The sequence below is a fragment of the Macrobrachium rosenbergii genome, chromosome 7 (genome assembly GCF_040412425.1).
Source record: "Macrobrachium rosenbergii isolate ZJJX-2024 chromosome 7, ASM4041242v1, whole genome shotgun sequence".
In the NCBI taxonomy this organism is placed as follows: domain Eukaryota; kingdom Metazoa; phylum Arthropoda; class Malacostraca; order Decapoda; family Palaemonidae; genus Macrobrachium; species Macrobrachium rosenbergii.
Window position 1 is genome coordinate 16,443,340 of NC_089747.1, and position 15,286 is coordinate 16,458,625.

Consider the following 15,286-nt stretch of genomic DNA (forward strand, 5'->3'; position numbering starts at 1 on the left):
TATTGTAATGTATTTAGGCAGTGAACCCTCTTTGGATTCTGCCACATAAATGGACAGGCACAGTTTAGAAATGGCCCCCAGTCCAGGGCATAAGGGGATGCTAAGTATCTAGGTTTAGAAAGTCTCACCTCAACTTAACAGACACTTTGGGACTGGCCTCTCTGATAAGTAACAAAGTCCATTATTATTACCTGCACTTGAGTATTTTCAAGATATCTTACAGCCAACAGCAATTCCACATAGTTCCTAATTTAAAGTAAGTTGAGGTGTTACTTAAACATAAATTAAAAAAGGGCAATTAGAATTTAAGAATCCAACCCTGATCAGACTGGAAAGATAGAAAAAGTAGAAAATGCATTTAAGAGATACGGATTGGCTATCTTTAGCTGCTTGTGAATCATGGCACCTTAGAAGGAATAGGATGAGAGATTGGAAGGGGTTATTTGTGTATATTTATTGAGAGTAGTGCCATCAGTTCACTATGGGCATTACTAAGGTCATATGCAGCGTCCCTTCAGCCTCTAGCTGCAACCCATTTCTTTCCTTTTACTGTACCTCCATTCATATTCTCTTTCTGCCATTTTACTTTCCAACCTCTCCTAACAATTGTTTCATTGCAACTGTTTGGTTTTCATTGTGTTACACCTTGCAGACCTTTCTACACTCAGTTTCCCTCCGAGATCTAAATGACCTCATAGGTCCCAGTGCTTTGCCTTCAGCCCAAATTCTATATTCCAATTCCAATGAACCTAGATGAATATGGGAAAAAATTACTCCCAAAAAATCAAAGTGATAAGGGTAGAGAAAGCACATGGTGACAAAATATAAGATGGCACTACCCCATACAGAGGATGTCCAATATAGGTTGAGTTAGAATTTGCGAAAAAAAAAGGCAAATAAACAGTGGCCTGGTTGAATAAGACTTGAAAATCAAGAAGATTGAAATTGCATATACATGCAGGTCTATAGTCATACTCAGCCTTTTTGGCCACTAAGGCGGTGGCCGTGTTAAGCTGGGAATTTCTGCACTATTGCCACAATTCTCTAAATACGCCACGACAGTGATGACGAAATGTCTCTTGATATTTTTTATACTAACTAAATATAAGGTAATTACTGTGTTTTATAATAAAACTTCATATGTTTAAGAATGACTAAGTTTTTGCTGGGGAAATTATAAAATCATTAAAAATGTTTTCCTGAGATTTGACAACACTGCTGTGCTGGGTCAGTGCGCCATTGCCACCTCAGCCAGACAAGGTCATTCCATGTCACTAACCCACCATGGAAACATCTACTTCTCGCTGCCTCCGCCTGCACAGTCAAGCGAAGGAAATAATCTACAATGTCAATCAGTACTTTTTAGATGAAAAGGCCAACGGCGCACTTTTGTTACCAACCACTCAAGCCCTTGCTCAGACAGCCAAAGCCACCAAAGTAAGCAAAAGGACAGTTAGAAGGATTTGCTCCAAAGCAAATCAAGAATGGTGGTCAGAGGCTGAACACAAGAAACTTATCTTCCATTCACCGACAAAAACTGAGCCTACAACAATTACGAATTTTGATGACTTTGATAAGTGTGTCCTGAGAAGAACTGTACTGGAATTTTACGAAAGAAATGAAATCCCTACACTCTACAGTTACGAGAGAGAGAGAGAAAGAGAGAATGTGTGGCGGAAGTACCTACTTGGGGAGACGTGGCAACGGTGCGAAAAATCCAGGGTAAACAAGGCCAACGCCTTAGCGGACTAAAAGGCTGAGTTTGACTATAGTAAAATCTGTATTGCCATATAGACATGAACAGTGGTGTGGAAATCAAATTCCATTGAAAGGTTTTATCAGCTTGGGATTAAACCTTTAAAAAGAATGTTAGCAAGAAGTTAGAACTGACACAGTAAGGAAAACTGCAAGCTTCCAAAAGTAAATGAAATGGAGATAGAGATGGCTAGGACACATCCTTTGCCTATCCCTTGGGAGAACAGTTAGAGTAAGGTGGGCTTCTGTGCACAATAGAATGGTTGAAAAGTAGACTGACTTAGATGAGAACTATGAAAGGGGGGATGGAGAGGAGTGGAGATTTGGGTTAAAGCATAAGAAAAACAATTGCCAGAATTTTAGAAGTCAGTTGCATCACTCGGTTGATACAAACTTCCTACCAAGTTGTAGTTTTGTTTTTATTTTTTTTAAGACAAACCCCTTTTTGGACAGCTTTGTTTGGTTTAATAATTGTTTTGAGTTTTCTGTATAAGAAAACTGTGCCAGCTTTGTCTGTCAGTCTGCCCTCAGATCTTACAAACTATGGAGGCTAGAGGTCAAACATAACCAAACTGCAACCTCTAGCCTCAGTAATTTTTATTTTAAGGTTAAAGTTAGCCATAATCTTACTTCTGGCAGCACTAGAGGTACCAGCAACATAAGCCACCACCAGACCGTGGTCGTTTTACGGGCCATGGTTGAGGCCACCACCGGACAGAAAACTTGATTGCGCTGAAGAAACTTGTGTATTTTTTACTTTTATGATTATAAGATCAGTGCACCTCACGTGGTACACTATAATAAGGTTCTTAGCAGCATCCCTTCAGCCCTTATAGCTGCAACCCCTTTCATTCCTTTTGCTGTACCTCCATTCATATTCTCTTTCATTTTTACTGTGCAACCTCTCCTAACAGTTGTTTCTAGTGCAGCTTTTAAAACATTACTATCACAATTTCCCTTTCAGCACTAAATGATCTTGTAGGCCCAGTGCTTGGCCTTGGGCCTAAATCTTAAATTCCATTCCTATAACCAGGCAGACCACTTAATTCCATTGCCCACATACTGCCATGGCCTCCTATGGGACAAATCAGTTCACATATGGTGCAAATAAAACAAAAAGTAGTTTCTAGTTTATTGAAGGATGCAATAATACATATGAAGCTGCAAAAGAAATTGCCTCAACTTAGACATTTCCATCCATGGATAATAAAAATCTTTGAGTAATGTACAGACGTTCGGGGTTATAGTATAATGTACAATCCTGAATGCTCCCTACTACTGGAATCTAAGAGATGGCACAATGACACTGAGGACTTCTAGTTTAGTGGCTGACACCACCACCTAATTTTCACATTTCTTACAGAAAAGAGTCCAGTGCCATTTGGCTCCCTTATCTCAAAAATTGCGGGAATTCATGCAATGGTCATATTGTTACAACCAGTCAATCAGTAACTCAACATTTCATTACAATAAAAACACTAAGCTTCTAACTCCAGGGCCAAGCCAACCTTGTGACCTCCCTGATTGAAATTCTTCCCATCAATTAGAGAAGAAAGAGTTAGAGTAATACCATCTCGGACCTTCTGCTGATACCCAAGACCAATCTGAGAAGAGTTGTTTACCTTAGCACGAAGAGCTGCATCCTTGTCCAGGGCATACTTGCAACCAATTGAAAAACGAGTGGTGTTTGAGCCAGCAGACCATGCCAAGTCAACAGCACCTTCCAACTCGGGATTAATTTTATGGAATAAGGAACCTCCAAATTCTGCACCATCATTAGCATAAGTGTGAAGAATGAAGTCGCATGTGGTGAAACCAACGGCAAAGTTATTTTTGGTAAGTTTGGACTTTGCTGTATCAAAGGACATCTGGTAGCCTACAAGCCAATTCTTGTAACTGGCAACAGCTGCACCGTTGACAACTGGGCCTCCAAGGTCTAGGGTGGAATCTAGGTTGACAGCGAGGGCATCTGTTTTGTAAGTAGATTTGAGAACACCAGACTTCTTGCCAGTTTGGGGAGCAAAGGTTGTGTTGAGAACTAGTTTCAAGCCTTTGGCAACTTTGTCTTCAAGAGCTACTTCTGTGTTGAGTGTATTGTCAGTGTTCCATTTCTCCGTGAAGGTTAAACCTGCAATCAAAAAATATAGTCTACTCTGAACAAAGCTTGTAAGGTTTGGTTATTACAATAAAATGGTTACAAAAGCTCAACATCCTTACCAATTCCATTCATAAGAAATTTTTCTCTTAAAACATCTGGTAATGTGAATGGTACTTCTCATAGGACCACAAATAGTTCTGTTTTATGTCAAATCAAATTTCATCAATGTGAAAAGAACACTACCTGTAATGTTACCAGCAGTGAAAAATCTACACTTCCTAACATTTCCAGCAATACTCATTCTCAAAACTTGCCTTTTTTTTTTTTTTTTTCTTAAAAGTTTAATTATAAAAGCTATTTCTTAATACAAACCATGAGACTACGGCTCAAATACTGCCTATAGGCTGAAACAATCCATAAAAACCCAATGCAATAAAATGTGTCTTTATACAAAATGCTAATAAAATGAGCCTTGCTGCCCAGCAAGTATCCAGACAAAAAAATCTGGAGAACATTTCACTGATCTTGCTTGGATAACTCCTCCATTACATCACTGTCATTCAGTTGGTCGAGTCCAACTGAAAGATCAGGGAGGGCGAAGGACATGAGTGTTTATGAAGAATGCATTTGTGGAAAACTGAAATTTTTTAATACAACTCAATTCATCATACAATAGCATGAACTGGCATTCAGAGGGAGGATAATGCTGATAGTCCAAGATGATGAGCTGCCAGGAGTCCATTCCCAAACTAAGATAGGGAGCTGGCATGGCTAGGTGCTAGGGAGGACTTCCATACAAGTTTTAAGGGAAGAACATCCCACCAATAAGTGCTTTGCTTAGTAATGGTTACGTAATTGAAGGAAAACCCTCAATAATAGAAATTACTCTAGCTCCAAGGATGAAGATATGTTTACCCCAGGGAATATAAAGCTGTGCCAGAGAATGAAGTGAGGATTATTGAAGGTGGTCAGTCAAAGAACTTGTTTTAAAACAAAGTCAATCGACTGAAATATGAAAAAAGCCTGATAGAAATCCAATTCATGAATATGTATTTTAACAACTTAAGGATGACACAAGGTAATCAACATCAGTAGTGAGAACAATACATACAATGTTTACTAGAACAAATTATCTTTACCAAGTGGGTTTCCATACTTGTGTAATTTACCCATAAACAATGCATGCTACCTGGAGATACTTTCCTAGAGACAATACTTATGCCCAAAATTGTTCACCGGACACAAGGTTTTGCCACGAAACAGAAATAATAACAAGCAACTCTAATACTTGAAAACTGAAATAAAGAAGTCTTCATGGGTGAATGCCTTATTTTGAATTACAGGCTGAACTTTACCATAATTCCTTATTTAATTTTTCAAGTGTTATTTTCTCATTTAAGAAAGAAGTCTTCATGGATGAATGCTTACTCCAAATTACAGGCTAAAGCTTACCATAATTCCTTAGATGAGAAAACAAGTGAGTAAGAATTATACAAATACCTTAGGGATGTGGCACTTCTCACCTATACACAATAACTTTAGTAAATCACATCATAAAAAGGTCACAATTATAAGGCTGTTATACAGTTAAAACCAGGGGTTGTGAGCATATTACTTACTACTTGAGCTAGGCAGACTTGAGATCAAAAATTCATTTGACTATTAAATGAAATTTTTAAAAAATACAGATGGGCAATAAGATTTTTAAAGTTCATTTTTAAGAGTGAAAACTGGGGTGGTTGGGAAAAGAGTTGAAGCCAGTCAGCCATATAGGAATAATATACTGTATATATATAAAAAAAATTAAGTGAAGCTGGGTTATAAATAATCGCTTCAGTACAGACTATAGCTTGTAAAGCATGGCACACAAATAGGTAATATTCCATGATTTGATCTAAACTTTCAAGTTTCTCCAATAGATACGAAAATCAGTGACTGATGGTCACTAACAAATTCCTGTGGCCAGTTTAATCCAAGAACAAGGTGGAGTACAATGTTACCTCAGTTCCAGCAAGTATTTAAGAATATATTTCTTAAGAATACATTACAATCATTCCCTAACATTTTAGTACCCATTGTCAACCACAGAACACTGATTGTTTTGGATGACGTATATTCATATTGATTTGTCAAGTTTCTCAATTCCCTGCAGTGATCAGGCCCTTACACTAAAATCATCAAATTTGATGAAATGATGAAACTCCTACAAAAGGAAGGTATACTGTAAAAGCCATCAAATTTCCTACAATTGTCTGCGGCTGTCACTTGAAATAATAAAAGTGGCCATACTGCCTTATCTACCTTTGTTAAAAAAAAAATCTGAGACTATTCAAATTATGTTTAAAGCCATGTTTCAATCAATCATAAAACTGCTCTAATTATGTTACTGATTGCCATGACAACCTTAAAGGAGCAGTAACAAACCTTGCAATTATTTTTAAGTGATTTAATAAATTTAGGCTCTCCAGTCAAGCACTGGAGCACTAATGGCCATTCAGCACTTAATCCAGTGAAGATGGAGATTCAGCGTGGTTGGACATCAAGACAGATACAGATAATAGAGATGAAGTACACAAGATCTAGAGGTTGTGGAGCTGGGAGAAAGCTCCACAGTTGCACTAAATACTAATAGGGGTTGGACAGCAAGACTGAAGAAAGGAAGTAAAGGCTAAAAAGTGGGTGCAGCTAATGGGTGAATGGACGCTGCAAACACCCCTGAATGATGCCTACAGTGCATCGACTGAGATACAATGACAGATGTACCTTTAAGCAAACACAAGAGGGCACAGTCTATCATTTAGAAGTACCCAACAAAAGTTTTTACTGTGATATCATGCTGCTCATGGTATCCAGTAAAAACACCCATGTAGCCACAACCAATAAGTCCTATTGATGGTCCACCTTCCTACTGAAAGTGCACTTCAGATTACTGTACTGGGGCAAAGTTGTTGGTTCATAAGCCTTTCAGCCAATGACAAAACTTGTCATGTGCACGAGGAGCACTAAAGCACATAATCAGTAATGAAGATAATGTGTCAACTTTACAACTATAATAAAATTGCCTTCCATACAGGCAATTCCAATCATGGAACAAATTTTACTCACCAAGTGGGTTACCTTAATTGTACAACTTGCCCTTAAAGAATGCAGGCTAACTAGATGTGTTTTCACATGGCTCCCAATATTCAGGTTATTTGAATTAATGGCTTTTATACCTTATTTCACCTGAAGGTGGGCACATTAAGTACTGTATTCAGGGAAAAAAACTACAAACGACTAAAAGTCAGAATTATAAGTGTTCGAATTTATAGCCCGCTTCCTTATTTTGTACCTAACTGAAAGGCAATACAAATTTCAAAGATTTCAACTGAATAACTGGTTCCCTCTCCCCTACCAGTCTTTAAATCAGTACAGCATATCCTTTCCAGGCATAAATGCATCCAAGAGCTGAACTGAAAGTTGTATCAAGACAACCCCACCCACCCCCCAAAAAAGTACAGTACACATTTGTTATAACCTTGCTGATGCAGAGGAAAAAGTGGATTCAACACTGCTTGGCTGTGCTGTAGCAAACCATAAAGGTGGGAATGGTAATGAATCCCAGAAAAAACTGCTGTGCCTGTGCATACTAAGAAATAATGGTGTTACTTTTGGCTTACCTATGTGTCACCTCCGAGGTGGTATAGCCAATAGATTCTTGGGCCTACAAGACATTTGTTTGGCGGCCTCTGATTGGCTGGTACCGGGAGGTAAGCGACTCGTTCACTGTCTCATTTTTACGTACGTAGCTCAGAAAACTAGCAATATGTTTATATATTTCTTCATTTATCTCATGTTTTGATCAAGATAGGAAAGGTTTGGTCATACCATAGGATTTGGTATTGTACAACTAGATATGATTTCCTGAAATCAATAAGATAAAACACAAAGGAATTACGAGTAAAAGTGAAGAGAAAAACATTTAATTCTTTATACCTGTTTTTACTTATCAGATTTTGCATCATTCATGCGATCAAAATAAAATAAAACTTTTCATACAATAAATTCACCCTGAAAACTCTGGTGCTTTCAGATTTTAGATGCGTGTGATATGTGAAGAGAAAATGAAGAATATGTCTTATTATGTTGCATCCGTTCTTGATGCAGTTTGCCAAGAGACGGTGGTGATGATCTGCACGACACACTGTTAGTCCTCTCAGCCGTTGACAGTTGCCAATTAGCAAGATGAGAAGTTTGCAGTTTCGACATTATTCGCCATATTATTATGTCATTACATTTTCTGTAGATAAATACTGTACATAGAATTCCCATTATGACTGTTGAACATTTTCACTCCAATATCATAATTTATATGTCCGTATGTCTGGACATAGCTGATAAAAAATAAATAATCAGATGGATGCATTTGGATGTGCTGGCTTCAATTTAGACATCCCCAACAGATTTTAAGGTAAGAAATAATAAAACTGTACTTTCATTCATTGAATGAACATATAAAACCCATAAGCTTTTGATGTTATTGACCAGAGAAATGAGCGGCCATAATGATGAACTCATCATTACGTAGGCCTGTTATTTATCATGTAGTCTACAGTATGTATGCAAATTTCTAGACTAAATTGAACCCAACACATCCAGATGCATCCATCTGATTATTTTTTTTCATACCAGATATGTCCAGACATACAGATATACACAGTATAATACTGGAGTGAAAATGTTTGACAGTCATAATGGGAATTCTATGCCTTTACAGAAAATGTAATGACAATAATACAGCAAATATTGCTGAAACTGCAAACTTCTCATATCGTTAATTGTCAATGGCTGAGAGGACCAACACAGTGTCATGCAGATCATCATCACCGTCTCTTGGCGAACTGCATCAAGAACGGATGCAACATAAGACATTCAATTTCTCTTCACATATCACACGCATCTAAAATCTGAAAGCACCAGAGTATTCAGGGTGAATTTATTGTGTGAAAAGTTTTACTTTATCTTGATCTCATGAATGATGCAAAATCCGGTAAGTAAAAACAGGTATAAAGAATTAAATGTTTCTCTCTCCACTTTTACTCATAATTCCTTTGTTTTTTCTCTTATTGACTTCAGGAAATCATATTTAGTGGTACAATTAATACCGAATCCTATGGTATGACCAAAACTTTCCTATCTTGTTCAAAACGTGAGATAAATGAAGAAATATATAAACATATTGCTAGTTTTCTGAGCTACATACGTAAAAATGAGACAGTGAGCGAGTCGCCTACCTCCCGGTATCAGACAATCAGAGGCCACCAAACAAACGTCTCGTAGGCCCAAGAATCTACCTTAAGTGGATCGGCTATAGTAATAAACATGGCAGAAGCTCAATGAAACGCCATGTTTAGTACCAGCCCTAGGTAATCACAGTATTATATACAACAATTTCCATATTGTGTGGTCAACAAATTATATTAATAAACGATATCTTTGATCCCCAAGGAGCTAGTACTAAACATGGCGTCCCATTGAGCTTCTGCCATGTCAAGTACTAGCATCTCAGTGGCAGCATGTAGATAAGCCAAAGTAGCACTGAAATAAGAGTCTGAGGTCTTCTTTTTATTCTGTTGAAATTTCTAACATAAAAACAAAACCAATGATCAATTTTCTAAACACAGTACTCCAACCTAACTCAAGAGTGAGAGTACATCATGATGTATTACAATAAAGCAGTCATATTACACTTTGCGAAGGTGAATTTATCAGCTGATGATGAAGTTAATTTATCAGCCGGCGATAGTCTTAAAAAATTATATCCACTTACCGTGCTCCTTGACCTTATATTTCGTTTCAAGATTGCCAGCAACTTTGCCAGATTCGAGAGCATTTGAGCCACCAGCAGTGATTTCTACACCTGTGTTGGTTTTGCTCTTGCATTCCAATTTCAATACACCGAAGTGGTAGCCCTTTCCAAAGACATCCTTAGCAGATTTTCCAAGGTCACCATATACTGGGGGAGACATTTTTCACTTTTTTATCTGGAAGAAAGCAAAATTTAATAAATATCAGCAGAACTCTACATTAAACATTATTATTAAAGTTTAAAATTAAATGGCTCAAGATTTGTACTTCTAAAAAATCGAGTTACTGATGCAATGTTTCATCTGAGTCAGTGGGTCACTTGCCAGCTCAAGTCGTAGATCAAAACAAACATATTGCAATTAATACAGTGTACATGTATGGGTTGACATATCCCAGACCAGATGTCCTTTTCATTAATGGTTATATGCACTGTAAAGGGCTCAAAACTGACAAGAACAGCAGTAATTTCTTTGAGGAGCTTTTAGAAATAACCATGTTATTTGAACACTAGACATACCCATAAAATTGTGTTTGAATGGCAGTAGTGGCTGGAATATTCCAATGCGCCTTAATTTAACCAAACCAGCAATTATGCTTGGGTTAGCCAAGAGGATCAGCTTGCAAACAGGACTTGAATATAAAGTTGAGGTTGAAACACGAAGTAGGAAAAAAGGAACACCATGTAGGAAGGGAGCACAATGGAGTCAGAAAATAGTGTAAGAATACAATAAAGCCTGCACAGAATAGTGGTTGTGAAGGAACTTTTGCTATCATCTCTACAGCATTAAGAAAGGCCACTTGTTAGAGGTTCTATTAATGAACAACTGACATGGCATGGCTTAATTGAATGTCTTAACCAAAACAAATATTTCTTTATTAAATGTCATACTATTATCCCCACTACAAACAATGGACTACAGAATCTGGTTTGTTAAGTAATTTAAATATCAGTGCCAATAAGAGCACTCCTGCTCCTAGCGAATACTGACAATAAAGCAAGCAACATTCACCTATAAATATCTAATGAGGCTGTACTAATCAGTCTGCTGCCTTTTGTATACATCAGTACAATAAACAATATTTGGAAAAGCTTACAGGACAAAATTAAAAACAGCTGCCATTAACTAATTCACTCCATACCTCAACTCTTGGACAGTTAAATTTTGCCAAACTCCAAAGTTTTCTGGAGCTATATTCAAAATTCTTTCTCATACACATGGAATGAGATTTCTTCCTTTGATCATCCTGTTTTCTGTACCTCAACAATTGGTTACTCGAGATATCGCTGTAGCAAAGAACCACATAATAATGTACTTTGCAATGGTTACTGTGAGGCCATACAGAGGGTTCTTAGCAAATCCCTTCATCAGTGTCACCTTCCTTTTTGTTTTATATATTCACCTGGTCTCCTTCATTTGCCAGTCTAACTAAAACTTTACCCTAGTCCTCTCCAAATTTCACTTTTCATTACGATCATGTCATAAAGTTGAGCCTTAGAATCTGGAGGAGCAATCTGGTGGTCTCATTAAATACACTTGTTACTACTGTATATAATGAGTTTTACAATAGATTGACTAAGTTACGACATTTGGGGACACCTACTTACCAAAAGCAAAAGGTACTCTGGAGGTACCTTCCCTGATGCCAGTTCTAGTAAAAATACTGAACAGCAATGAGAACCCTTCTTTTGAAGACTAACCATGGAGCAGATAATTATGTCTCATGGACTCTGCACTTCTCTCTCCAGGATAAACAAAAAGCCCTGCCAGAAAACATTAACTGTACCCAGGTAGACGTTAAGCACAACTTTACATTGGATGCTCAGCCACTTTCTCTTCTCACTGTCCTTCAAGATAGCCTAAGCCACTAATGAACTGAATTACTAAAACCTTGACTGACTGTCGTCAACAGTAAAATTGAAGTTTTAAATTTTGGAAGCACTGATTGCCAAATTGTGAAGACGAGTGGTGCTTGAGCCTGATAACCAAGCATCAAGATCATCCAGCACCTCTCATAGTTTAGTCTAATACTAGCATAAAAATTAATACACAGTATAGTGCTAAAATTGTTAGCCATGTTCATGACAGACTGTTTAATTGTAGAGGCCTTGCTCATTTTCCTAAGCACACTTGAAATCTGGCTTTGAAGGAGGACAATTACAAAATGATCCTATTTTCTGTGTTTGCCTCTACTTCTTTGCATTTTCAAGTTTATCTGTACCTCTTCATCCAAATTTACCATGATTTAACACGCTATCTCTTGTCAATTTCCTTTGGCAAGTTACATGTCTTAAAAATGGGAGGAAGGGGGGGGCTGAGCACAAGCCAGAGTTCAGTTGGGTCCTATCACCAAAATCTACTTTATATATCTAGTATCAACTTTTATTTGATTAACATTGCACAATGGAGTTTGTGATAAAGTTATAAAACAAAAGCAGCTACGCTAATGGGTACATAATAGGGATGCAAAAAAGGCTAGAGGCAAGTGACCACCAAGACACATTATACAATGGCACAGTTGACTAATACTCAACAATTTGGTATTTTCTTGGGCTCATGCATCACTGTAGTTTTTGTCCAACTAAAAACACCAAGTTGACACAACGGTAGTTATTCCCAAATATTTTTCAATTACACATTTCATATTTTAAATAAACTTTAAAAAATCTGAACTGCTTTTGTGTAACGTAGTTCATTCAATGGGTGCTCCAAGTTAGAAATGATGAAAAAAATTCTGGTAACCCCACTAACCTCAGACTGTATACTACTAACAATACTAAAGGTTCTTTGCTGCATCAACTCAGCTCAAGGCTGGGCAGCTTTCTCCTTTTACCTAACACCTGTTCCCTTTGGTTGCTTCCCACAGGACTATTCAAGTTATGTAATGCAAAGGTAAAACTTTACTCTAGTTGCGTTGACCGATTCCCGCCCCCACGCCCATGTCAGGGCATGTCACCCTACGTTAGGTTAAGTAGGTAAGATCTGGTTAGGTCAGGCCCTGGCATTATAGGAAAGGTTATGTCCATTTATGTATGAGGAACCTGTCGATGACTGGCAGAAATCAGGCTACATAACTAATGTTAAGTTTTACCAATGCAAGTCTTCTTGCTTCAACCAAATTTAAGAACATTCCTTCAGACAAGATCTGATGAGAATCTAGGACCGAGGTACTGGTCTAGAAAAACTGCTACTTTAAATTACAAATCAGAACAAACAACAGCACATTACACAGTGTGGTTTGAACACCAGTGGCTTCATGCCTGTTTGTTTGTTGTGATTAGGCCAGGGCTAGTTCATTTTCTATGGGGTGGGAAGGGGGAGACTTAGCATATTCATTAAGACACTAATCTTGGTAAATTATTTGGACTAGACTCCTACATTAACATTGAACACAGCTAAAGTCACTACGGGCTGCTCCCTACTCTACAATTAGTATATACCTCAATTTATCTAATTGCGTTAGGTGCCAGGTTATGAGTAATAATATGCAACTTTTGAAGTTAGTCAAAACAACTTGGCCATTAATATTTTCCACAGTTTGCAATCCAAATGCTACTGTTTCATAATTAACCACCTCGAAGACCAATTTCCCAATTGCTTTCCCTCAACTTCCTACTTCCTAACGTACTTGAGCGTCCTACCCGGCTGCCTTGAGTCATATTTTGAACACCGCTTCTTTGCTACTTAGCAACTATTTTGCGACCAAACACATTTCACACGCATGCTACGAAAACTACCCAACCTATTAAAATTTGTACAGCCTCCCAAAATTATAGGATTCATATTAATACCGTACAAGGCCCATCCCTCAAAGCGTGAGATGCATGTTTTAGTAATCCTAACAACCATTCAAAAAAAAGGGGGGGGGGAGAATCGTCTCGTATTCTGAAAATTAATTATCGCCTCTAAAATGTGCGTATTTCAGTAAATTTTAGTAAACTTAAGCTATACCTCCTCCACTATAGTAAGCTACTTTAAACCTACTGCTTAACGGCGTAACAGAAAATATGTCAGCTCCTCCTTGAAAGCACTTTTCTCTGCATTCCCTCACACCCTTCACAATTGTTGTAGCTTTCAGCTTCAATGAATCACACGATGTCATTACATAACCATTGCAGCCAAGCTACGCGACTAGATAAGCCCACAATAATTTTAACCTTATTTATAACCTTTGTACTAAAAGATGTTGCAGTCGTATCAACAAAGATGTTAAAACATTCTACGACGCGTATTTTCCAACGCTTTTCGATGCCACATGAGGTCCTGTCAAATCTGTCTTTGATATTCCCCCGTCCCCATAACAGCCGGCTAAAGTGCGTCGTCTGCAACATCCAACCAGCCAGTCGGGCCACACCAACCCATCCAACCTATTTATTCACTTTTCCGTCCATCAGTTCAATTTACCCGCTTTTCCGCAACACTCGTCAACTCTTCTCACACTATTGCACTTCCAGGACCAAAATTGCACAGCTTAACCGAGAGAACCGTAGGATATTTACCTATTAATTGGCGAGTGCTCGGACAACTACGTTGATCAGCTGAGCCGAGAGTTGCTGTAAGAACCAATCAGGAAGTTGACGGAATCGACCAGTAATGTCTCTTTCCATCCGCTGTAAAATTTGTAATAAAATACGAAACATATAATTGTAGAAGGATCTGAATAATAATATTTGACAATTATATATACTGGCTTATTACTAATAATTGCGAAAATTTCCAAAAAACAGTTTTTCTCCGTAACTTGCCCTCCATGATCGCCGTACCCGAAGGGGACCACAGTGCTGTTCACAGGGATTCCCTGTGCCTCACAAAACACCCGCTAGTTTTAAATTTGCTCTGCGCGATGGAATGTAATGTTCACGCGAATTTCAAACTAGGAAATCGCCGTGAAAAACAAATCTTCATTTAATACTAGTTTGTTTCGTAAGAAATCAGTTCCATAATTGTTCAAATATAGAAAAATGAATCAATGACATTTGTCACAAAGCCAGCTAAATATGCGTCTCGCCACACCTATTATTCAACAGAAGCCCTAAAACGTCATTCATTTTCATAGCATGGATATTGTTAGACGGAAAACCTGTTGGAACGTGTTCATTTGATTGGTTATCCCGAAATGGATTATATATAATATATATAATTATTTATATATATTGTGTATATAATTATATATGTATTATATATATAATGAATTATATATATACTGTATATATATATATATATATATATATATATATATATATATATATATATATATATATATATATATATATATATATAGCCAAGATAACGTAATGTCTCCAAATATACTATACCGTGTTTACATAGTTACAGTAGGTTTGGGGTTCGCACTAGGTATTTGTTTCTGGGACTGGGGCCAATGAGTTGCGGAACTAAGAACTCTTTCAACACAATTGTATGGCGTCTTTTGCAGCAGTTGTGACCTTAAAAGATACATTAGATTTTAATTTCTTTTTAAAAGAAGAGTAAAAGCAAAATGTTTTGACATTTCGTCGTAAATCATTCCATTTCAATAATGTTCCTAATGTAAATAGATTACGCAGGAGAATTATGAACTGCGCAATTG

The 15,286-nt window shown here is 37.5% G+C and overlaps 1 protein-coding gene across 4 annotated transcripts; it reads right to left on the minus strand.

Annotated features, from left to right (window-relative positions):
* Nucleotides 1-2,874: 2,874 nt before the first annotated feature.
* Nucleotides 2,875-14,337, minus strand: LOC136840188 (voltage-dependent anion-selective channel protein 2-like). 4 transcript variants are annotated; one of them, XM_067106674.1, is made up of 3 exons: nt 14,199-14,337; nt 9,663-9,876; nt 2,875-3,883 (listed from the first exon to the last, which is right to left on the minus strand). In XM_067106674.1, exons 2-3 carry the CDS (start codon nt 9,859-9,861, stop codon nt 3,234-3,236), a joined length of 849 nt encoding a protein of 282 aa, XP_066962775.1. In that variant the 5' UTR covers nt 9,862-9,876; nt 14,199-14,337; the 3' UTR covers nt 2,875-3,233. The 4 variants fall into 4 exon arrangements, with proteins under 4 accessions (XP_066962775.1, XP_066962776.1, XP_066962778.1 ...); XM_067106675.1 differs by having other exon boundaries at nt 14,104-14,267; XM_067106677.1 differs by having other exon boundaries at nt 13,684-14,228.
* Between the last annotated feature and the right edge of the window lie 949 nt (nt 14,338-15,286).